Source organism: Rhineura floridana, chromosome 1, assembly GCF_030035675.1.
Source record: "Rhineura floridana isolate rRhiFlo1 chromosome 1, rRhiFlo1.hap2, whole genome shotgun sequence".
Taxonomy (NCBI): Eukaryota; Metazoa; Chordata; class Lepidosauria; order Squamata; family Rhineuridae; genus Rhineura; species Rhineura floridana.
In genome coordinates, this window is record NC_084480.1 from 220,424,530 (window position 1) to 220,448,970 (window position 24,441).

The 24,441-nt window shown below is 41.1% G+C and overlaps 2 protein-coding genes across 3 annotated transcripts in view; one reads left to right on the forward strand and one right to left on the reverse strand.

Moving 5' to 3' along the window:
• Nucleotides 1-5,973, reverse strand: part of LOC133368967 (cytidine monophosphate-N-acetylneuraminic acid hydroxylase-like) — a 149,707-nt gene extending 143,734 nt beyond the window's left edge. The window contains exon 1 of one of the 2 annotated variants that reach the window (XM_061593741.1): nucleotides 5,869-5,973. The gene's annotated coding sequence lies outside the window, so the exon portion shown is untranslated. The remainder of the gene's footprint in view (nucleotides 1-5,868) is intronic. The other variant, XM_061593723.1, reaches the window with a different exon arrangement.
• A 71-nt stretch (nucleotides 5,974-6,044) lies between these two features.
• Nucleotides 6,045-24,441, forward strand: part of CARMIL1 (capping protein regulator and myosin 1 linker 1) — a 221,984-nt gene continuing 203,587 nt past the window's right edge. Inside the window, exons 1-3 of the mRNA XM_061593631.1 lie at nucleotides 6,045-6,671; nucleotides 6,939-7,061; nucleotides 11,059-11,156. Coding sequence (XP_061449615.1) covers nucleotides 7,022-7,061; nucleotides 11,059-11,156 — 138 coding nt within the window. The 5' untranslated portion in view covers nucleotides 6,045-6,671; nucleotides 6,939-7,021. The remainder of the gene's footprint in view (nucleotides 6,672-6,938; nucleotides 7,062-11,058; nucleotides 11,157-24,441) is intronic.

The following is a 24,441-nucleotide window of genomic DNA, read 5'->3' on the forward strand; positions in this document are numbered from 1 at the left end:
AGATTGATTGATTTCTTCAGACAATCAAATTCCCTCTACTACTTTTTGAAAGGAGGAAAGGTCCCCTTTGTAACAATAGTATATTCGACATTTTACAGGTCCCTTATCCACTGTTCCAGCTCTCCCTATGTCCCATAGTCCAGTTGTCAACTGTTCATTAAAAAAAATATTTCATTTTGGTGGCTCCTAGAGACACCGCTCTAGAATACAATGGGTGTGTCATTGAATGTTATCCACAGGATAACATGAGAGTTGTTAGGAGGCCCCTATTCCCCTCACAGAGCTACAATTCTCAGAGTGGCTTAACCATCAATCGTCTTCCCACAGAACTCTGAGAATTGTAGCTCTGTGAGTGGAATAGGGGCCTCCTAACAACTCACACCACCCTTAATAAACTACAGTTTCCAGATTCTTTGGGGGAAGCCATGACTGTTTAAAGTGGGATGATACTGCTTTAAATGTATAGTGCAGATGGGGCCTGAGACTCTTAGCTCTCACCTCAGGAACCATACGCGTATTCCAGGGCAGTGTATTCCAGTGCAAGCTTTATACAAAGGCATAGCATAGCAAGGCCTTTAAGTATCAGTTGAGGGCAGAACTGAGTGAAAATGATATTTTAGAAATCCAAAAATACCAGTTTGTACTTATATGGAAGTCTGACCCAGTAGTGTAGTGGCAAATTCAGAAGTGCAGGGTCCCTTCATGATAGTCACAGCCACCACCACCCTTTTTTGTTGCTGGGTTGAGAATGAGATCCTCATTAATGCCTTCTCTCACAACAACATACGTCCCTAGCAGCCAATACGCATGAAAGAGGGGAGAGTTAGCTACTGGAAAGAGTCTTCTTAGTGGCTAACTCACGAACTTTTACTCCAATTAGCTCCAATCAGCAGGAAAGGACAAGGAAGCATGGTAGAAGACTTTTCTCAGTGGCTAACATACTCTTCTTTTGTACTGATTGGTTTATAGGACCCACCCACCCCCCGAGACCCTGGTCGACTACACCTCTGGTCTGACTGTCAAAACACACTGGGTATGGAGGAGATGTTCATAGAATCATAGAATAGTAGAGTTGGAAATGGCCTATAACACCATCGAGTCCAACTCCCTGCTCAATGCAGGAATCCATATCAAAACATTCCTGACAGATGGCTGTCCAGCTGCCTCTTGAATGCCTCCAGTGTCAGAGAGCCCACTACCTCTCTAGGTAATTGGTTCCATTGTCGTATGGCTCTAACTGTTAGGACGTTTTTCCTGATGTCCAGTCGAAATCTGGCTTCCTGCAACTTGAGCCCATTATTCTGTGTCCTGCACTCTGGGACAATCGAGAAGAGATCCCGGCCCTCCTCTATGTGACAACCTTTCATCAGAGCTTGGAAGATTACTTTTAAAAAGTAATAAATTACAGTTACAGTTACATAACCCCCCAAAAGTAGTAATTGCCGTTACTCTGAAAGTAACTGATTACTTTACTTTTACTCAAAAGTAATTGCTACAATTACATTTCAGTTACTTTAAAAAAAACTGCCTACAAGGTGCTGGCCTTGGCTGCTGCACATCTAAATAGCCTAAAACAACATTAAAAATAAGCACACACACACAGAGGGTAGTAGAATATTTTTTTTTATCCATAAGATTAACAGAATGGCATAACAGGATCTCACATCCCCTCACCCCACCCCACCCCCAGCAATGATGATACCCCAACACACATATTTTTGTATATACCGTATATTCCGGCGTATAAGACAACTTTTTAACCCTGGAAAATCTTCTCCAAAGTCGGGGGTCGTCTTATACGCCGGGTGTAGTCTTATTAGGGTTGCCATATTGCCCAGATAGCCGGGTTTTACCTGGATTCTAAGCATGCCACCCGGCGCCCGGCTAGCCCCTTAGGTGACCCGGATTCTCAGCTTTCATTTAAAAAAAAATTAAGTTTCTAGGTGGTGCGGTTCTTGAGATATATATAAAAACGTCAGGCACCCCCCCCCCCGGTTAAATCTTTTTTTAAACTACTGTATAGCACTTCGTAGCTTTAACCCCGCCCGTTCAGGATTTCAGCCAATCAGTGAAGTGTTTGTTTGGTGGCAGTGTCTGCAAAACCTCATTGCGAGGCCAGAAAATGGTGGTTTCCCCTCCTGTTTATCTGAAAATCTCATAAATTGGGTAGGTATATACATTTCAGTTTTTCCCCCTGTTGTGTGTAGGAGTCAGATCCTGGGCAGTGTTTTGAAAACCTTCCCAATAGTTGCTTTTGGGGGTAAAAACAGTGCTAATCCCATATGTCCAGAGTAAATCCTATTGAATTCAGTAGGACTTACTTTTGAGTAGACATGATTATGAATGTGCTGAAAATCAATGGGACTTTGGAGTGAATGTAAAAAAGAATTGTGTTTGTGTTCTCTTTCTGCCCCCCCCCGTCCTATTTTAAAGCAAGTAGGCAGGGCTTACTTAGGTATTGCAGTTTTTATTCTGTAGGAAACTAATACTGATTTTTAAAAAACTAATACTGATTTTTCTGCAATGACCAATTGGTTTGACAATAAACTATTATATGGGCTGTATGTATTTATACATCTGCAGTGTGTGCATGTGTGTATGGAGTCTTTCCAACACCCCTGTGAGGTAGGGTTGGAAACCAAGGCAGCTCACAACAAGAAATAAAGCCATTTAAAATCCAATAACCATAAAAACAAGTATAAACAGTTGCAAAACAGTGTAAAGTGGCATGATTCGGAATTTTGGGTTGTGTGAATGAAGTTGCTTATCACTTGAGGTTGCATTTCTGTCCCTGTTTGAGTAAGCCCCATTGAATACGCTGGGACTTGCTTCTGAATAAATAAATTTAGGATTGCACTATAAATATCTTTACAGTTTGTGTAAATAATAAATATATTTGATAGTTATGCTTATATAAATATTTCTTCATTTATCATATTTTTGGTTTTTGGTTAGGAATCCTGACTGGTTGTGAGATGCTTAGTTTTTTGCCTTATAGGAATCATGTTGTGGTTGGTATGGTATTACATTTAGGAAAGTGTTACTGCCTTCTGTATTTTTTTTTCCTATTTGCATTTCACTTATCTTTAACCTCACTCCGTTACAGCCACAGAAGCAACAGCAGCATATGCAAGATAATTAACTCCCATTAGTGATAAGAACAAGAATTTATAATTATTATTTCAATTAAAACAAGAGGTTTATCAATACTTTGAAGAGGACCAGATATTTATTTTCTTTCTGAGCCCAGGACTGGGTCTTTCATGATGCCCGGTGTGTGTGTGTGTGGGGGGGGAGCAGGAGAGTAGTCGATAGGACAGACATCCTGGCATTGATAATTGAATTAGCAAGGTATGTGTGGGGTTGTTGTACACTTCCAGGCTCAGTTTCATTTTGAGTATGGAGGTGGAACCTGTGTAGATGTGGTTATCAAAGGGAGAAGAAATTTTGAGTTAAGCAAAGCTTTGCTTTTATAAAACCTAAGAAACATACAGTACTTCGAATGTCTGAGTGCCTGCACCAGTGGAATACTGGGGGAACTTGTAAAACTTGCTGCAACAGTATTTAGAACTGAGCATGTGGTGTGAAAGACTCCTTTTCCTAACATTTTGGCTTGTTTTTCTCTGATTGTGTATTTTTATTGTTTTTACTATATTTGTAAGCTGTGCTGAGCTCTGTTTTTAACAGCAAAAGGGCAGGATATAAATTCTCTTAATCAATCAATAAATACTCCATAGTGTTGGAAACTAGAGTCTAGGCATTTAATGTTGCTTTAAAAAAAAAGATTTCTCACATCTTTCCCCAGTTTTTGGTGGTAATTCCTAGGCACAAAAACAAAACAACTGGACAATTCAAATATTAATATTTATAAGTTTATAAGTGACAGTTTTCCTGCTAAGTACCTGCATGTCATAAGCAGGGGTAGTCTTATACGGCGAGTATATCCCAAACTCTATATTTTAACTGGAAAAGTTGGGGGTCGTCTTATACGCCCAGTCGTCTTATACGCCCAGTCGTCTTATACGCCGGAATATACGGTATATATTGCCTCCAGCTCTTTTCTCCTTCCACTCCTGTCAATTCTTAAACAATTGTTTTCTCCACCCCATCTCGCTCACCACCTCCTCCCTCATCGCCTCCTAAGCACCCACAGAGCATGAAGGAAGAACAACGCTGCACAGAAGCCCAATCTGAAGCACATGATTTTTATTCACAAATCAGAGGAGCAGAAGACTTCCCCTGCTCCACCACCCCCAAGTAATGCGCAAAAGTAATGCTGGAAACATTACAATTACTCCTCAAAAGTAATGAAGTTACTACTCGTTCTATTACCAGCAAAATGTAATGAAGTTACCCACTCGTTACCCAAAAAAGTAATAAATTACAAGTAATTCGTTACTTGTAACTAGTTACTTCCAAGCTCTGCCTTTCATGTACTTGGAGTGCTATCATATCTTCCCTCAGTCTTCTCTTCTCCAGGCTAAACATGCCTAGTTCTTTCAGTCTGTCCTCATAGGGCTTGGTTTCCAGTCCCCTTAACATCCTTGTTGCCCTCCTCTGAATCTGTTCCAGTTTGTCTGCATTAGTTTGGTGAAACACATTATTTGTTAATACTGCGTCCAGGTCTGGTCTCCGCACTTCAAGAAGGATGCAGACAAACTGGAACAGGTTCAGAGGAGGGCAACAAGGATGATCAGGGGACTAGAAACCAAGCCCTATGAGGAGAGTCTGAAAGAACTGGGCATGTTTACAGCGGTGTCACTAGTGGGAGTGCGGGGGGGTGCAGACCTCCGGTGCGCGCCCTCCCAGGGGCATGGATGAGGCGGCTGGGCTTGTGTGTGCACGCATGTGCGCACGCACTCAAGGCCTGCCACCCCATCCATGCCCCTGGGAGGGCGCGCGCTGTAGGGGCACCCAGCCGGCGAAGGCCTGGGAACGCCGGCGCGCCTCCCTCACCCCGCCAACACTGCTCCCGGTCTTGCCCGCCCACCCGCCTGCCTCCAAGGAGTTGGAGCAGCCTTGCCGGGCAACAGCGTGGGGCGGGGCGGCTCTGGGTGTCACCCCCCCTCATGGTGACACCCGGGTGCGGGCCGCACCCTCCGCACCCCAGTAGTGACGCCCCTGCATGTTTAGCCTTGAGAAGACTGAAGAGAGATATGATAGCACTCTTCAAGTACATGAAAGGTTGTCACACAGAGGAGGGTCAGGATCTCTTCTCAATCATCCCAGAGTGCAGGACACGGAGTAATGGGCTCAAATTGCAGGAAGCCAGATTTCGACTGGACATCAGGAAAAACGCCCTAACAGTTAGAGCCATACGACAATGGAACCAATTACCTAGAGAGGTAGTGGGCTCTCCGACACTGGAGACATTCAAGAGGCAGCTGGACAGCCATCTGTCGGGAATGCTTTGATATGGATTCCTGCATTGAGCAGGGGGTTGGACTTGATGGCCTTATAGGCCCCTTCCAACTCTACTATTCTATATTCTATGCTTGGAATGCCATGGGGGCATCCAGTGTAAGCATCTTCCTTTTTGGAAATGAAACCCTACAGTGCCTTGCCAAATACCCTTTACATTTAATACTTGGGGACTTCCCATGGGCATCCGGTTCACCACTGTAAAAACAAAATGTTGGACTAGATAGGCCTTTGGCCTGACCCAGCAGGGTTCTTATATTCCTATGCTGAGTTTTAGGCTAGAACACAACCGTTGATATTAGAAGCCTTTTATTTTTCAGATGGTCACCATTTCGGAGCTGGAAACGAGGGAAAAAACAGAGAAGCAAAGCTGCTCCACTTTTGGAGTTGCATCCTGTTAATGTTAACTCAGAAGCAGATCTAATTCAGTTTAATACGAGGCCTTACCTCCAGATAAGTGTGCGTATGGACACGGACTTCGATGGGGCTTACTCCCCCCAGGTAAATGTGAATAGACGGGCAGGCTTAAAAGAACCCTTTCGTTTAGGATTTGGGGGAGGAGCAGCGGCAGGAGAGAGGAGGGTGGGGCAGAGGGAAAGGATCCCTTTTGCCCAGGTTTAGACCGCCTCAAACCAGTAGATGGCCCCCCGATCTCTCTCAAGCGCTGTCTTTGCGGCTAGATACTGTGATTTGAGGGAAGGAAGGAGGGACCAAGGGGATTGCTACAAATGTCCTTAATTCCCCCTCCCTTTTTTCCTGGCAGTGCGCATGGAATTTGTGCAAATGTAGGGCTGGCAGGAAACGCGGCTGAGTAAAGGAGATTTTTTCGGCTGCCAAGACGAGCGTATAGCGAGCGCTTTCCGTCTAAAGCCAGCCTCGGAGTTACTGTGCGCAAGCGAGAAAACCTCTCGGCGGCGACTGCTCGCTTGCTCTCGCGAGGTGAAAGGGCCGCGTCTCGGCTGCAGCCGGGTGTGTGTATGAAGCGAAGCCCTTGCCGGAGCTAGGCTCTGTGGGAGTGAGAAATGTCGCCGCTACCTCCTCCTCCTCCTTCACCACCGCCAACACCCACGCTTTCCGCTTGCACCTCAAGCCAGGAGGTGGCAGCGTGAGGCAGAAGGGGAAAGCGGGAAGAAGGAAGGAAAGCCAGCCAGCGGGCAGGAAGAAGGGCAGAGAAAGGCGAACCTGAGGAGCGCAGACGCGGCAGCGGCAGCGAAGGGGATTAGCGTCGCGGGAAGGCAGCTTGTACTACGGTATTTTCCCCAGGAAGACTATTCCGCCTTTGGATATATCATCTCCAACCCCACCTCGGGGGCTTCTCTCTGCAGCCAAAATGAAGAGGCGTTATGTAGCAATTTCCTAAACACCCTCCTGTTTCCCTAATTCTCGTCTTTTTAACCTACCCCACCCTTGAAGGGTAGAGAGGGACACCACCAGCAGGCTCGTTGCTTTTGCCCCTTCCTCTCTCTCTCTTTTAATTATTGCATTTTGGATTTTATTTCATACGCCTGCGTGGTAAGGAAGGAAGCGAGTACTTATTACCAGCAACCCAACACACACGCACACCTCTCTTGCGGCCAAAAAAAGAGAAGAGGGGGCAACGATGACTGACGAGAGCTCCGACGTTCCTAAAGAGTTGCTAGGTAAGCATGTGGCGTGCCTTCCTCTCCCTCCTGGTCTCATAATGGGCAGTTAAGTGCGAGAGGTTAGAAGGGGGAGGAGGGGTCGCTTCCTGTCAAAGATATTAAGGTGAAGAGAACTGAAGTCGGTGCCCCTGCTGCCCCCCCCTTTCCGCTCCCGCATTCTGGTCATGCTGTTGTCTTCTCTAAAAGGCTCCTTTGGGAAAGGGGGGGGGAGAGGCGTGGTGGAGGAAAGGTGCAATTACTTATATTCTCAGGGAGACGGTTGGAAAGGTACGGGTGGGAGTGGTCGTTTGTAAGCTAAAGAAGCTTTGGGTCCCCCCCCCTTTTGGCATCGCTGTTGCACAGGCAAACGGAGAGGCGCTTTCGGTACCTATAAACCATGTTAATCCCTTGAGTGGCTGAAAGGCTGCTTGTTTTTTAACGTCAACATTTCCTCTTCAGTGGGCTCACTTCTGCCCCCCAAGGTCTCCCCGTTTGGGCCCATAGGAACCTCCAATCCCAGTGATCTCCCCTCCCCCAATGTATCTTTACTCTTCCTCACAAAACAAGGAATGGGGTCGTTATTATTTTATTACTTTGTGGTTTTACAAGGTGGCATACAAAAAAGTGATAATAAAAATTAATTAAAACTTTTTAGCCTTTCCATTATGGTGTGAACAGCTCTAGAGTGTTCTCCTTATGCACCTCACTTCCCTGTGCAAGCCAAGGGGAAAGGCAAATAGGTTTAAGATACTCAGGTGAATAAGAACAGGACTCTGCCAAGCATTTGTTGTTCTTCATACTGTGGATAGGGAGAGTTCAAAAAGCACCCCTCCTGTGTCTTGATTTGTAAGATTCTGGTTGGTGGGCAGAACCAATATGGCTGTTCAGTTAAGTTCTTGTTCAGTTAAAGATATATCCACTGTAAAAAAAATGAATTATTTATTGGAGTAAGTAGGCTCTTTTATGTACTTATTTATTTATTTATTTATTGTAGGCATTATAATTGAGTTCTCAGGACACTTTGCAACAAGATTTATTCATTTATTTTAAAATAGAAGTTTTCTTATCAATAAGGATCATGGGGTGAACAACAATATTTTCTTTGCCTGGCCCACTACAAATACACCATGCAATTTCATGGGGTTCCCATTTTACAGAGAGGGAACCAAGTCTGATCCTTTGTATGTTTAATTGGGACTTACTGAGTTCAGTGGAGTTTACTCCCACATAAGCATGCCAGGATTGTAGCATGGGACATGGTGACTTCCCCTGTTCTTTTTTTCCTTACAAGTGCAGCATATAATTTTGTCTTAACTATCCACTATTCATCACTCTGCTGCTGCTGCCTCCTTACTGCTAAGGCAAATACATACACGATGGCTCCTCCTTGAAATAGCTGGGCATAAGTTGAGGACAATCTGGTTAGGTTTACCTGCAGATGTTAAATATTTAGTCTCCTACACTTAAAAAATAAACATTTGAAAAATCTTCCTATTCTAAGTAGCATGAAAAGGAAATGAATACACTATTCAACATAATCCTGATTCACAACTATAAACATGGCCCACTGATATCACTCTAGACAGGGGATGAATGGGAAACCTGTACTTTGCAGGGATCCTGCTGGCAGCAGTATTTGGGACAGGTATTTTGTTTACCATAGTAGAATGTGACATAGAAATGGAGCCCACAAGCAATTTAACTATACGTACAGTATATTTCAACTGTCTTATCATCTCCTTTAATGGATGACACTGTTAGTGTCTGTGTAAACATTGCAGACTAAAAAATTGTCTTGACAACTCTGATAGTGCGTAGGTAGCTAATTTTGTTGTAATGTATGTAATGAATCTGAATCCATGGATAGCAAAAGAACTTGGTTTGGATATTGTAGGATGACAGAAGAGAAGTCTGCTTGCTCATTTCACGTATGTAATTGGGGAGAAACTCTTATAAGTTAAGAGTATAACTTAAAAATAAAAAAATAAAAATTTTTGTACCATCAGGTATATTTGAATTCAGCTCTTTACATCTTATAGATGGATATAATGGCTCAAAGACAGACACTTACAAATTAATACATAATGAGGAATTGGAGTGTATTGCTTATCCAGAAAAACAAACCTGAATTGTCTATGGCAACATAAACTAGATGTTATATTTTATATAATACAACTTACCCTAACATCTGTCAGCTTTCAGAATTAAAGCTTGATCATACACATTTGTGGTGCTCTTTAGGGTCTTCCAGTGCCTTCAGAGTGGATAAAAATTTCCTCCAGTTTCAGTGTGTGGAGGCATCTTATTACTTTGGATGAATCAGTTTGCAGGACTGATACCTTACTGTTCTGCACTGTAGGTTAATGAGTTACAGAGACATGATACCAAAATGCATTAGTTAAGATGCCTGAAGATGGTCGTGAAAACATACTAGCATTTATTTAAATGTATAGTGCCTAATGCTAAAAAGCTTATATAGCATTATCTATGTGTTATCTGAACATTTTAACATGTTGAGTAATGATTGTGTTCTCTGTGCCTTGATGACACTGCAGTTTCTTTGGCAACCTGTTACTGAATTTTTATTGATATGAAAGCAAAGTCCTTCCTAAGAGATGAACTTTTAGTTAGTAGCACCCATAAGTCCATGTGATTATCTTGTTTACTTATGTGCATGAGAAATGTCAGCATCCTTGTGTCCTAAATATGCCTGAATCTTGGATGATGCATTGAGCACGTGCACCATCAATTACAGAGGTATCCATGCTGTTTGCAGGACAAATGAGGACACTTTGATGCCCTTCCCTCACTTGTTAACTTTTGAATACCTTGTTTTACAGCCAGTTTCATTACTTTATTGCTTCATTTGCATGGATTATTTATTCCTGTTATATTAAGATGATAAACTTGCACATATGGATCTGACTACAATCACATGCATATTATTTTAATGGACATTAATGCTGTAAATTATCCCATACTGGAAACAAATAACATTTACGCAGCGCTGGCCATACAGGTCAATGCTGCCAGTTTACAAATGAAGATGATATTTGCCTTAGCTGTTGAGTAGATAGCCTGTGACACATTCTCTCCCCTTGGACTTGGCATCCAAGGCAGTCACCTGCCCCTAAACCCAGCCCTGGATGTCTCATTCCAGTTTGTTTCTTGCAGAGAGTGAGAACCTCTGCAAAAATATGAGATTGGTTGAGAACAGTGATAAATTGTATGAGAGATGAATCAAGGCGAGACATCAGTTCTATGAAGAGTATATTGGCATGGCAGCTTTCAATGTACTTGGTTTGGTACTTCAGTGCTAAACTAGGAATGTACCTCAAAATGCTATGGGGACATTGCCTGAGAGAATTCCCATACTTGTGCTTCAACCCCCAATACTGTAGTCTGCCCGCAACCTCATACTGTTTCATAAGTTCTTCAAGGGCTGAAGATGCATCTTGTGTATATGACTTTTTCAAGCTACTATGTGGACAAGCTCCAAGAGATTTAACTGCTAGACAGAGAGTCATTCTATATTTTGGAGATGCCACTCTACAGGTCTCGGAGAAGACCATCTGGAGTTGTTTTGGTGTCACAATTTAGGGGGTAACACAGCTTACATTTAGGAGGCACTGATCTCTTACCTGAGTTATTCAACCTCCAAAATATAAGAGCCTGTAGTGAGTATGAATGAGAGCAAATCTTTGAGTGCCTCAATATTAGACTACTTTAGTTCACAGATGTCTTCCTCTTGTGAGAGGAGGAAGTAAACCTATGCTCCTTAGACTTTTGTTCATATTGTTTACTTAATACTCAAACACAAATAAGCTTAGTTTTTTTAAAAGCAGAGGGCATATAGGTGTATATGATTTGGACTGTTTAATAAGAACAGTGGAAACATTTGATTTAATCATTTAAAATTATTTGGGTACAAGTGCATTTCCGTGGCAGTATAAGAGTAGCATATTTTCCTTGCTGTTTGACAATGAAAGCAATTTTGTATTCTTCACTATTTCAGAAAGTGTCAAGGATGTGATTGGGAGGAAGATAAAAATTTCAGTGAAAAAGAAAGTTAAGCTAGAAGTCAAGAGCGACAAAGTGGATAACAAAATTTTGGTAAGTGCACTCCTTTGAGTCTGAAAATAATGGTCTCCATACTGAACAAGTTATCCCTCCTCCCCAGGAAATGATAGTTCTCTTAGTTTAAATCAAGACTATCCACTGTATTTTATATTCTTGCTTTCCTCTGTGAAAACCTTACCTTGTTTTTAAAGTGTTTCGTTTCCCTTGTACTGTAGTAGTGGGTGGTGGGGGAGAGAAAATAGCTTGATTGTGCAAGAAAAATTGGCATGCAAAGATGCCTGCTTGTGGCTTTTCCATAGCCATCTGGTTGGCCACTGGGAAAACAGGATGTTGTATTAGATGGCCATTGGCCTGATCCAGGAAGCTCTTCTTATGCCCCCAAACTGATCAAACCATGCCTATAAGATTTCTGGAGTAAAATATAATAATGATTACAATACATCTCTTATGGTTACCTTTAGTGGTATAGCAATGTACCTGAAAAGCTAGAATAATCCTTTTTGTTCAAAATGCACAATGGTCCATGGTTTTTGTTTAACTGACCTACCATAATTTGTAGTGGCTCTTAACTCCTGTTAAACGTTCTCTCTGTGTGTGTGTTTAGTGAGAAGCTGGGGAAAGGGAAGAGTTCTCAAATCATGGTGGGCTCTGGGAAAAGCAGAAGCAGTGAGTCTCTTTCTTGCCTGATTCAAAGCTCTGTGCTCTAATGTGAGAAGTCCCTCCTCCCAATGACTTGTGGGAGTGGATGGTCATGCTGATTAGGGCCCCTTGCCCCTAACTATAGATGATGTTTGGATGCCTGATAATCTAGTATATTTTGCTTCTAGTATATCTAGTAAGTGTATAACAGTTAAAGACAGATACCTATAGCTTATGTAACTCTGTGCCAATGTGGGCATGCTTGTATAGGAAGTTGCCAATATGATGCTTCAGTTCTGTAGCAAGAGTAAAAAACGTTCTGTGTTTTGCAGATAGTTTCCCCTCCAGTCTCTCCCAGATTCTGCATAGATGAGCTCTCTGACTTGAATAAATCATTCAGTTTATTTAAAATTATGTATGCCAGGGTTTTTTTTGAGGTTTTTGGCACAACTTGTTCTGCTTATGTAAATCATGAAGGAGGGTCAGTGAGCTGCATGGAACATTGCAGCTCCACCTCTTAACCATTGGAGATTGTGCTTAGCCTACAGCTCACCAGGCTTTGTCCATACTTTGAAAGTCCTTTTTTAAAAAGGAAACCTACTTGAAAAAGAGAGAGCTCATGTTTTCTGGTTTAATTATGTGCCCAGGGCTAAATTTTGCAAATGTGCAATGCAATTGTGAAATATACAATAGTCCTACCTGCAGGACTGTGCAGGAAAAAGTACTTTCATTTTTTATGGTTAATTACTTTGACCATTTTTGAGGAATAAACAGAAATATCGGTAATCTTACATTTAGTTATGCATAAGAACAAAAACAATTCCTCCAGAACAATAATAAAATTTTGTTTCATGGTGTGTGTGTATGTGTGTGTTTATGTTTACTTAGGTGTGAAGGAGAACAGGCTGTCAGCACAAGCAGTTTGTGTTATGACTTAATTTCACAGGATATTTTTGAGCCTGATGTATTGTAACAAAACATCATAGATTTGAAAGATTTCCTGCATATTTGACACATACAAGAAGCAGAAGGTTTCTGTTTAAGAAGTGTTAAATACTTTACTTCCCTATATATGGGAACATCTTGCTGTCTTTATTCATTTAAAGTATTGAGCATTTGTGAAACCTATAAATAGCATACCTCTTTCTGAGATCAGCTACCTAAAGAATGTGAAATATCTTATGTATAGTGTCTGTACAAAGATCTCTCTCTCTCTCTCCCCCCCCTCTCTCCCCCCCTCTCTCCCTCCCAGAGTATGGCTCTAGGGTCTACAATTTGCATTCTCCTGGCTTCAGGTTTGGAATATACATGTTGATGGATGGGGGAGTATTTGTCTTTAAATTGTTTATGTATTTGACTGACACATTCATTCAAATTGTAAAATGTGACTAATTTCTGACTTGCACAAAATTATTGCTGTTATCAATGGCAGATGATATATTTGATATATTGTAATTCTCTTGAACTTGAAATAAGCTAATGTTCCATAGTTTCCCTCTCTTTCTTACTTCCATTTTGTGCTTTGTGTTGTTAATTCTACTATGGATGTCCAAATACAAATACAGGCACTCTTCATTAGACTATACACTATGCATATAGCTTAATTGCTGTTCTTATCGCTGAGGTATGCAACAGTGGCAACTGGGAAAGTACCATGTGCCGGTATATTTTGCAGAGAGAAGCAGCAGTTTAAAGATGTGTGCACCATTCTTGACTGAAGCATACATATTTTTTATTTAATATACCTCAGTACTAAATGAAGAAGGATAAAAGTTCCTATCTTTCCATTCTTATTATACATGCAACTTTGATAATTACTGCTCATGTAGTTAAGTTGTGTAGATACTCCTTTTTAAGGGTAAAGTATTCTACCCTCATTAGATCTGTAGGAAAAATACTCTGGACCTCTTATACCCCAGAGACCAATAACACCTGTGGCAGTAGAATACAGGATTGTCCCAGTTCTGGGGGCAGAGGCAGCTCAGGATATGAAGTACAATGTTACATAATCAATTTCAATTATCCATCTTGTACAGGAAATACATTGTTATGGCTCCTTTACAGATATTCCCTGGCCTTATACTAAGTTATCAAGAATAAATGCCACACTTAATCAGGCTGGGCTAGTAGATGAGGTCCATCCATTCTAGGCTTCATCTTCTTCCTCTTGATCATGCCAACCAACAGTGTTCATCCCACTCTTGGGAAATTTCTCAGTGGTCAAATTGTTACTGTTCACAATTCTGCACTAGCTGGGGTAATACTTTAAATCTAGTGGCCGAGAGTTGGGTTGTTCTGGAATTTAGGTCGTGCTTGTCCAACCTCTTTAGGGCCACAATTATACTTTACGGCACAGTTTCACTATTATTATATAGCCACTAGAGTGGCTGTATACTATAGCCAACATGGATTTTTCACATTCCGCCATGTTAAATTGAAAATACCCTCCATGTCATTCTGTTGCTTTGCATATGCTCATTTCAAAACAAAACAAACATGTAGTCCTGAACTCAGAAATGTTTGCTTAACAACTCTCTAAGTTTTCATGGGGATACACAAAACAGTCAGTTCAAAGTGTAAAACAAAAAAAAATCTAGACCCCTTTTGGAGTTTCTTCTGTCAAGCGTTCTCATAATTTGTTGAAATTAATTAAAAATCAGCCATATTCACAGAGTACCTGTAATCCTATTACTGACCTTGCCCCATACTCTGACCGTCACCTTCTGCAATTTAAAAGTTAAAAAAATGCCTGGCTGATTTTTAATTAATTGAAGAAAATTAAGATTGAAATCGATAAGTATGGGCATGCTCAGTAAGAGCCAACTGTTTGGACAGGTTTGGTCATTTGCATGCTTATTGAGTTCAGTGGGATTTACTCCTGTGTAGTCATGCTTGAAAATGAAATGGACTGCCTTCAAGTCGATCCCGACTTATGGTGACCCTGTGAATAGGGTTTTCATGGTAAGTGGTATTCAGAGGTGGTTTACCATTGCCTTCCTCTGAGGCCGAGAGGCAGTGACTGGCCCAAGGTTACCCAGTCGCTTCATGGCTGTGTGGGGTTTCGAATCCTGGTGGTCTCCCATGTCATAGTCCTAGGATAGGTAAAACTGACCATGGGGGAGGGGGAGGATGGGGGAGGGGGAGGGGGAGGGTGGAGGATGGGGGAGGGGGAAGGAGGGGATTGGAAGGAGATGGGGGACGGGAGGGGTGAAAGAAGGGGGAGGGAAGGGGCAAGAGGGAGGGGATAGGAGGGAGGAGGGTAGGGTAGGTTTGATTATTTGCATGCATTTTGAGTTCAGTGGGATTTACTCCTGTACATTGATGCTTAGGATAGGTGAAACTGGCCTGGGAGAGGGGCAGGGAGGGGAGGGGCAGGGAGGAAGGGGGGGGAGGAGATTGGATGGGTGGGCACTGGGCGAAGCCCCTTTCCAAAAAGAAAACATTGTGAACAGTATCATTCTTTTTCAGGGGTTTCCCCACCTTTTTATTTTACAGCAGGCACATGTAGCCTCCCACCTAAATTTAAACCAAAGCTGTCTCTGGCCACATCCACATCAGGCTTTTATTTCACTTTCAATAGTCATGGCCTCTTCCAGAGAATCCTGGGAAGTGTAGTTAGTGAAGGGTGCTGAGAGTTGCTAGGAGAGGCCCTGTTCCCCTCACAGACCTTCAATCAGAGCAGCTGATTGTTAAACCACTCTGGCCACTGGAGTTCTGTCAGGGGAATAAGAGTCTCCTCTCAGCACCCTTCACAAACTACACTTCCCAGAATTCTTTGGGGGAAGCCATGACTGTCTCAAGTGAAATCAAAGTCTGGTGTGCATGTGGCCCCCTGATTAGGCAAGTCCAGCAGCTGTGAGTCTGGCTTTTAGAACACTGATAGTTGGTTCTTACTGAGTATGCCCGACATTATCACTGAGTTCAATGTAAAATTTCTTAAATTCATTAAAAATCAGCCAGGCATTTTTTTTAACTTTTAAATTGCAGAAGATGAAGATCAGAGTATGGGGCAAGGTCAGTAATAGGATGACAGGTACTTTGTGAACATGGCTGATTTTTTATTAATTTCAACAAATTTATGAGAACTCTGACAGAAAAAAGTCCAAAAGGGGTCTGGATTTCCCCCCCTCTTTTTTTACACTTTGATCTCTCGATTTTCTGTTTTGTGTATCACCACTAAAACTTAGAGGGTTGTTAAGCAAGTGCTTCTGAGTTCAGGACTATAAGTTGTTTAAGGTTTTGTTTTGAAATGAGTTTATGGGAAGCATGAGAATGGCATGGGGGTATTTTCAATTTAACATTGCGGAATGCAGAAAATCCATGCTGACTATAGTATACAGCCACTCTCATGGCTATATAATTATGGTCTCTGACATATTCTTCTGTGTTTGCTGTCAAGGGAAACCTGTATTGGTATGATAGATGTGCATGCTGATCTGACATATTCTGTGGATGGAAGAATTTACCTGTGGGTGGATAGGTGGGAAATATAGTTGTATCCGGACTTAAGCCTGTCAGTGTACTCTTTTCTACTGTAATAAGCAGCCAGTGTTGCTGTGTATTTTTAGGTGATCTATGATGTTTAAGGTAGTACCTGTCTCGGCAATTCCACAGTAGAGGACATTCTGTTCAAGTCTTTTACATTTGGCATTTGCTATGTGTTTCCTCCCTTTCCTATTTCTGTTTTCAGTTCCTTGCTATTTTAGCTTGGCTTTAGGTAAATCCTCTAAGACTGTCTGTTAGGATTATGCTGGTCAACTTCAACTGAATCGCTGGTCAACTTCAACTGAATTGTAGTCACATCATCTAATTTTTATTTTAACTACATGGTTTACTTTTTATGTATTTTGAAGAATTTCTAAGCTGCTTAGTAAAAGAATCCTTCAATATAAAACAATTATCAACTATACAAATAAAATCAGCAAAATTTAAAAACAGATTATGTAAAAACAGATTGTGGTGAATAGGCTTGCTGAAACAAATAGCATAATGTTAGTGCTTGACTAATGTTAACAGCAGAATGTCCCAGAGCACAGGTGCTGCCACACTGAAAGCTCTACTCCCTGCAGATGTGGAGTGAATTTCATATGCTACTTGCAAAAGTGCAAGTTCAGCAGATTGAAGCAATCGAGTAGAGGGGGCAAGGTGATCCCTGAAGTAAAATGGTACCAAGCTGTTAAGGGCTTAGTATATAAAGTAAGATCTTGAATGTGGCCTGGTAACAAATAGGTAGCCAGGGCATATCTTACAAATGTTTAATATGCTGGTGGGTTCTTGGCTAACTGGCTATCAATTTAGTGCTGCCTTTTACTTTGTTATGATTGTGAGCTTGCTTGTTATTGACAGCTGTTTGTTAATATAATAGTGTTTTTTTATTGTTGCAATTTGTGTCAAGATGGCAATGTTCATCCTGGGCTGCTTCCCTCACTGTCATCAGTTTCGTCTCAATGCCATGAGTAGCTCCTGGGTTTATGCTAGGCAGGGTTAAGGAAAGCCATCGTGCTCTTCCAGGATTAATCCTTTTCTACCATGATGACTAATTTTAATGAGGTGAAAACAAGACATAGAAGCATGCAGATAAGGCAAGAAACTTCTACATACTCCTTGCATGTGAAAATATCATACCAACATATCCATATTTAAAAGGCGCTCCCTGTATATTATGTGCTATTAAGTCCTAGGGCTTTGGTTTGTTTCTAAACAAACAAACAAAAATCCGGCAGTACATTTTGGAGGTTGTTTTGCATACATTATTATTGTCTTTTGACCATATGTAGTCCCATATTTCTCCCACCTGCACCTGTAGCTGCATCTCTTCTTAGTTATGATCTCCATCTATTCTTTAACACAGAACAGGAGGAAAACATACTTGTGTACAGAAATTAAAGAATTTTTAAACTACAGATACATACAAAATACTTTTGTACCTCTCCCTGGCTGCAAGTCCTGCTTAAATCGATACTTGTATGTGTTTCAGAAAGTTCCTAGCTTTGACCTTTAACAGACTGTCAAAGTGGCAGTCTTCCAGAACTGGGGAGAAGCCATGCTGTTATAACTGTTGTGCTTTGTCATGAAGCTACCGTACGCAGTCTGTCATTATCTTGATAAGATGTTAAGGAGTAGATGGGCTTTTAGATATGAGGCAAAACTGTGGACTGCTTTATCTTACAGCTGCAGTATAATTTAGCACTTCACTTTTTGCTTCCCTTCTCCTATGTTTTGAAGGAGATGGGTTAGTAGTTCCTTTTCTAATTCCAAGAGAAGCATCTTAGCTGATTTTCTTACCTCCCTCCACCCCAAATTTGTGATGTCACACTCTTATGGGTAGTTCTCATCTTTTTGATTTGGTTATTTAGGGATTGAGACCATCTGTGAACAGTATTTATGCCTAGTTTCATTGTTTCTGTTCCTTTTGTAGCAGAAGTAGCTAAGATTGAGCTCTAAACCAAGGCTGTGTACCCACTCCCATTTACTCTACATCCATTGCACTTCCACCACTGGTTATGGTTATTTTGTATGAAATACTGCATATTGATGTGATTCCCCCCCCAACCATCCTAATTGAGAAAAAAAATGAGCTAGTTGCATTCTAAGCCAGTAATGTGTATGTAGCCCAAGAAGGCTTTTCTCTGCCATGAACTCACTTCATGACCTTTTGGTAAATCACTCTTTCTTAGACTTTAGGCCCCGTTTGAGATAAGACAATAATAGTATTTTTTGTTTAGTTTTACTAGAAGTAGAAACTGACAACATGCCATCATAAGAGTGTGTTAGTAGATAAAATGGAAGACTGCATGTTAATAATGGTGCGAAGCAAATTATTTTCTGTATCCTGCTTTATTTTGCAAGAAACTTAAAACAGCAAACAATTAAGCAATTCAAACTACAAAACAATAAAATAAAATAGCAGCAAAACAGAAATGATCAAGTAGACAGAATTCATTTTCTTGCAGTTTTGCCGTGGATACGGGAGTCTGTGTTGCATTGCAATTTGAACAATGTTATGCTTGTTTGAGGTGCAGCTGGGATTTAATTAATAGGTTAGGAGGTGGAAAATTGTGACTTTGTTAGATGTTGCAAGTGCTACAACTTTGTTCTACTTGTAATCCTCAGTAAGTTAGTTTTAGACATGATGCTGGGCATGCATGAAAAACTAGCCTGTAAGAGTTCCCTGCCCCTGATGTTGCTTCTAACCTGAATTGCCAACTTCTGTGTATTAGCATGCTGATGCAGCAGTTGTCATGAAACCCTTACATGGTAATTTCCCATTACATAAATGAGACTAAACCTAAACTCATCTGCTAACTCTAAATCTAAACTCATCTGCTAACTAGAATGGAGGAAAGTTAGTGCATGACTCAAGAAGGATTCTTTTCTCTGTGACTTGAATAATCTGTTTCAAATTGCAAACAGTGGATGCGTGATGGCTGACCTAGCAGTTCTATGATACAAATTAATTCTTAAATCTGCTTCATTTCCTCCAGTGGATTTTAACTATAGAGATCTGTTTGGTAAAAGCATACCAAATAAAGATAGTTTATAAATGCTTATTCAAAAACCCTCAGCCTAACCCTCAGTAATTTTCTCTTGCTGTGCTTCTCTTTCTATGCATATTCTGCCCCTCCCACATCAACTGTCTGTAGTTCTGCACCAATTTTGTTTGGCCTTTTTTGAGGTTTGTAGATTGATAAATATATGGGGCATGTTCTCTCCCCCGCCCCGATGCACCCCTGGGTTTCTCAGCTTTTTCAGACTTCTCTTTTAAGTTTGCAGGACTTCTCACTATTAGGATTCCTACGTGATTGCTTTAATGTATTTTTATTATGCATATCTAGATAGTTGTTGATGTGGTAAAGGAACGAAACCTTTTAAAACTGATGCTGAAAATGAGGATTTTTGGCCATTAACAGTGGCAAGAAAACACTTTCTCAGTAAACATTTAAAAATGTTCTTGTTCTCTTTGCTGGGCTTGCTGGGCTTTTTTCATATATATATATATTGCAATTGATTTTGATGATTATTTGGCTTTTGGTTAAAGCTTCAGTGACCATATTTTGTTTCTAAGACTAAGACTTTTTAATTAGCATAATATGAATAGATCATGTAAGGGGTGTATTTCCACCAGACATGTGTCTGGAGTAACTAATGTTGAGGGGGTGGCTTCCAATTTAAAACATTTGCTGCACTTTTGCTTAATTGGTTTTGTTAACTGTTCTGGATTTCTGATATCCTATTAATAGGAAGAGGGGGCACTTGATAATTTCCATAACCTTCTGACTAGTGTTTCCTTTTTTGCATTAGCAAGTGTTGGTCCTACTGGGGGGAAATGGTGTGCTCAGCTAATATGGTAAAATAGTTGCTCAGTTATCTTTTGATAAAAATGTATAATTGCTTAGAGAGAGAGAAAAATACTGCTGTTCCTAATAAGAATTTCTGACATCTCAGTTTTTGTTCAAGAAGTTGCTCTTTTTCCAAAGTACTCTTTTAAAGAAATTGATGAATTACAAAATGGATGTGGACTTGCCAGGAGGGGTATGTGTACACACACAGCTTTCTGTACCCCTCTGCATTTCTGAAGGCCGACACTGTTAGAACTGACTTTTCCTAAGGCATAAACAGGAAGAACTGGCTTGTGTTTTGTCAGAAGTTTGGCAGGAATGAAACAAATGGCCTCAATAGTAGATTTCTTCCTCTGTACACGTGGTGTTTTTTTTAATGGCTGAGGCAGAAAAGACAGTATTTGAAAACTAGGTGTCTCCTAGGGCCCAAGTATAAGAACCTTAGAAAATCTAAACAATAAACTTTAAAGAAGCTAAATTTGCTTTATCCAATTACCTGGTGTTAACAGTGTGTCCATTTATTCAGCATAATCCACTTCTATGCACAAATTCTGCTTCTGGAAAATACAATTTAAAATTGCAAACATGAATGGTTATTTGCCACATTTAAATTGCAAATGGTAGGCAGTCATAGAGGATTTGTATCTGGATTATATAGCTGCCAGAAATAGGTGTTGAGGATGAATGGATAAGAGGAGCTAACTGATAAATGACTTGGGTATCTATCACTGGTATCAGCAATCCTGAATCTCTATGAATTGACTCCTTTAGAGTCTTTTGTGTTAGATAATGAAAAACATACTTGTTGGATTTTAAGCTGTTCCACAGAGCCCATACAGACAATGAAATTTCCTGGGGTGAGTGCTTTTACCTTTCAGTAATAATTCCTGTTATGTAGCAAGGAGAATTTTACTTCATACTAAATGTAGATGATGCAGATGATGTGATAAAATAGTTGCCTATATGAGGTATGTCATGCTAGCTATCATTTAATGTTGTAAACACTTTCTGGTGAATTGCCGATGTGTGAATTCACCTTTAGTAATTTGTGCATGTTAAATGCAACAGAACATCAAACTAATCTTGGTTAGCAGAAAATTGCTGTGAGGGAACAAAGAATTTGGAAGCAGGGCTGTTCCATATTATATATTTTTAAATCGTTTTCCTAGTTTGCTTATCTGTTAGCCAGGCTTCCCCAACCTGGTATGCGGTGAAGTTGTGGACTACAATTTTTATCATCCCTGACCATGCTGTCTGGGTCTGATGGGAATTGTGGTGTAAAACACCTTAAGGGTACCAGGTCATGGAAGACTGCATTAGGCTAGCCACCATTGTTTGTAGAAATAAAACAAAATATTGTCTATCTAAATTCCATGAGCTTCTGTAAACAATAGTTTGTGTCACCACATGAACAGAAAATGTAGCGTTTTGTCTGAGAGATCGTCTCTCTGCTATAATAAATGCACATAGTTTAAAGTAAATTTGTCACAGCATCCAGTGCTGGCTCTAGATTTTGGAGGGCGGCCCTTGGGCAAGATATCCTCCATAGGGCCCACTGCCTTCTCTGTTAGTAAGTCTGCCTCCTTACTGTCATTTATCACCAGCTCCTCGTCCTCTTCCATATAATTGTTACCACCTGCTTGCTTGCCAGGCAGAGAGCCAATTAATTAACAAGCTGGCAGTGGAACCTACTGGTTCTCTTTCTTACCACCACTATTGTCTAGATTGGGTGCAGAAGTGGAGGAGCAAGTCCAGGGGGCTCTTGATAGTGGACCCCTGAGCTGTGGGCCCTTGGCAGATGCCCAGTCATGTCTATCCATAATGCTGTCCCTGTGTGCATTCCCCTCCTTGAAAAGTAGTGAACACATAGTGTGAAACTGGGGGTGAATTCAGATGACTCACTATGTTCCTCTGCTTTGTGACTCTTCTGTGTTGCAGATTGATAAGACCAATAGCCTTTATAGATTCATAAACCATTATCTCTATTACCTGGTGATAACTTAATCATTTAATAATATGGTAGTCGTGTACCTGCTTTCTGAATGATTCTACACATATTAAGGACCTAGGAGTCTGGTGAGCCCTAACCACCACCCCCCAAAGCCCCAACATTCATTCTATAACTCAGATGACTGATATATATTATACAGCCACTCTCGTGGCTGTATAATATAGTCAGTAGGGATTTTTCACGTTCTACCATGTTAAATGAAAATACACACACACACCTTTCTGGTGCTTTCTATAGTCCCAATTCAAAACAAAAACTTACAAGTCTTATACTGTTGGATTCAGAATCGCTTGCTGTACAACTCTGAAAGTTTTCTTGGTGATACACAACCCCCCCCACGGAGAATCCACAGGTTAAAGTGAAAAACAGGAGAGAGAAAAACAAGAAGCCGTTTGGACTTTTTTCTTGAGAAGTTCTCATAGTCTGTTGTCGTTCATTAAAACTCAGAGATGACTGTAAGGTATCTCTAATCAAATCCCCGAGCTTGCCCCAAACACAGACCTTCATCTTCAGTAGATTTAAAGTAAAAAAACGGCATGGTTTGTTTTTAATTAATAGATTTAAAAATGCATTACTGTGGGTGATAACGTCACGCAGGCGCAGTAGAAACCAGGAGTTCTTTCGTTTCACTCCCCCTCCCTTCCAGTTACTTGGAGGAAGCAAGGGAAGTCTTCTGCTCCTGTGATTGGTGGGCAACAGGCATGTGACTCACACTGGCCTTCTGGTCAGCGTTACTCTTCCCTCGTGCTCTGTGTAAGGAAGTACGAGGGAGGAAATGGAGAGCCAGTCAGTTAGGAGAGAGAGAGAGAGAGAGAGAAATGGACGGTGGAGGGAGAAAGCCAGAGGGCAAGGATGACGGAGAAGGCAGTAGCAGAATGGAGGTGAGTGATGGTGGTGTGTGTGTGTGTGTTCCTACCCCTGCTGTCTCCCGCAGCCTGCTCTTTCCGCTGGCTCAGTCGCCCTGCCACCCCCCACCCCCTATCCTTAAATGGGTTTATAACTGACAAAAGCTCAAATACTTTTTGTTTGCAGTGTGTGTGGCTGTTTGACCTGCGCTCATAACATTGTTGTAGTTATTTTGAGATTTTATGAGACTCTTTGTTTGTAACACTTTAATCCTGAATTTAGCTCTTGGTTCTTAAATCTCTCTCTCTCTCTCTCTCTCTCTCTCTGGTATATGCATAGTGCAGCAATGGGGAGGGGTGGATATAGTGCTGGATAGGTTATAGAAGCTTTGCAAAGTAGCCTAGTGTGGCTGTACAGATATGGGGGCGGGGCTGAGAGGGAGTTGTGTATGACAACCCTGAAGTGTAATCCAGTGTTGTTCAGTCTCTTTGTTTGTGTTTTTTCTTTTTCTTTTTTGAAAAGAACTTTTAAATTGACTGTATCAGCAGCATTTATTTCTTTAATTTATTAAATTTATATCCCACCATTCCTCCCAGAAGGAGCCCAGGGTGGCAATGGGTGGAGGGATCATTGCTTTCCCACTTATGGGAGAAAAATAGAGGCTTCTTGTGTTTGGATTGATGCTGGTGGTATAAATCCTTAAATGGGTTTATAAATGACAAACGCTCAAATACTTTTTGTTTGAAGTGTGTGTGGCTGTTTGACCTGTGCTCATAACATTGCTGTAGTTATTTTGAGATTTGATGCGACTCTTTGTTTTTAACACTTTAATCTTGAATTTAGTTCTTGGTTGTTTAATCTTAAATCTCTCTCACTCACTCACTCACTCACTCACTCACTCACTCACTCACTCACTCACTCACTCACTCACTCACTCACTCACTGAAATTAGTCCTGTGTTGAAGCCCCCATCTGAAATTAGTCCTGTGTTGGCTACTGCCTCCCACTTTTGTGAAAGTCTTTGCTGTATAGGGGAGGCATTTTCCTCTGCATCTTTTGCAGAGAACAGAAGGTCTTCATCAAACATTTGCAGGGGCATCAAACATTTGCAGTTAGTGTAATACCATATTACACCAATGAGGTGGCCAAGTGGTTTTTCTGTTTGTGACCAGTAGTGCAGTAGCAAATTAAAAAGTCAGGTTTAAGAATCTTAGAACGCTCAGTTGCTTCTTAAGTGTATAATCTGTTACAGTGAGCCCTATAACTGGCATTCAGAGATTAAAGCAGAAGAGGTAGTAACTGCTGATACTTTGCAAAGTAATATAGATTGCAAGATGCACAATGTTTAAAGAAAGGGTGTCAAGCATATTTCTTTGTGTATCCCCTGTAGAGTATAGGAAACATAGGAAGCTGCTTTATACCAAGTCGGACCATTGGTCCATCTAGCTCAGTACTGACTGACAAGGTTTCACATAAGGATCTC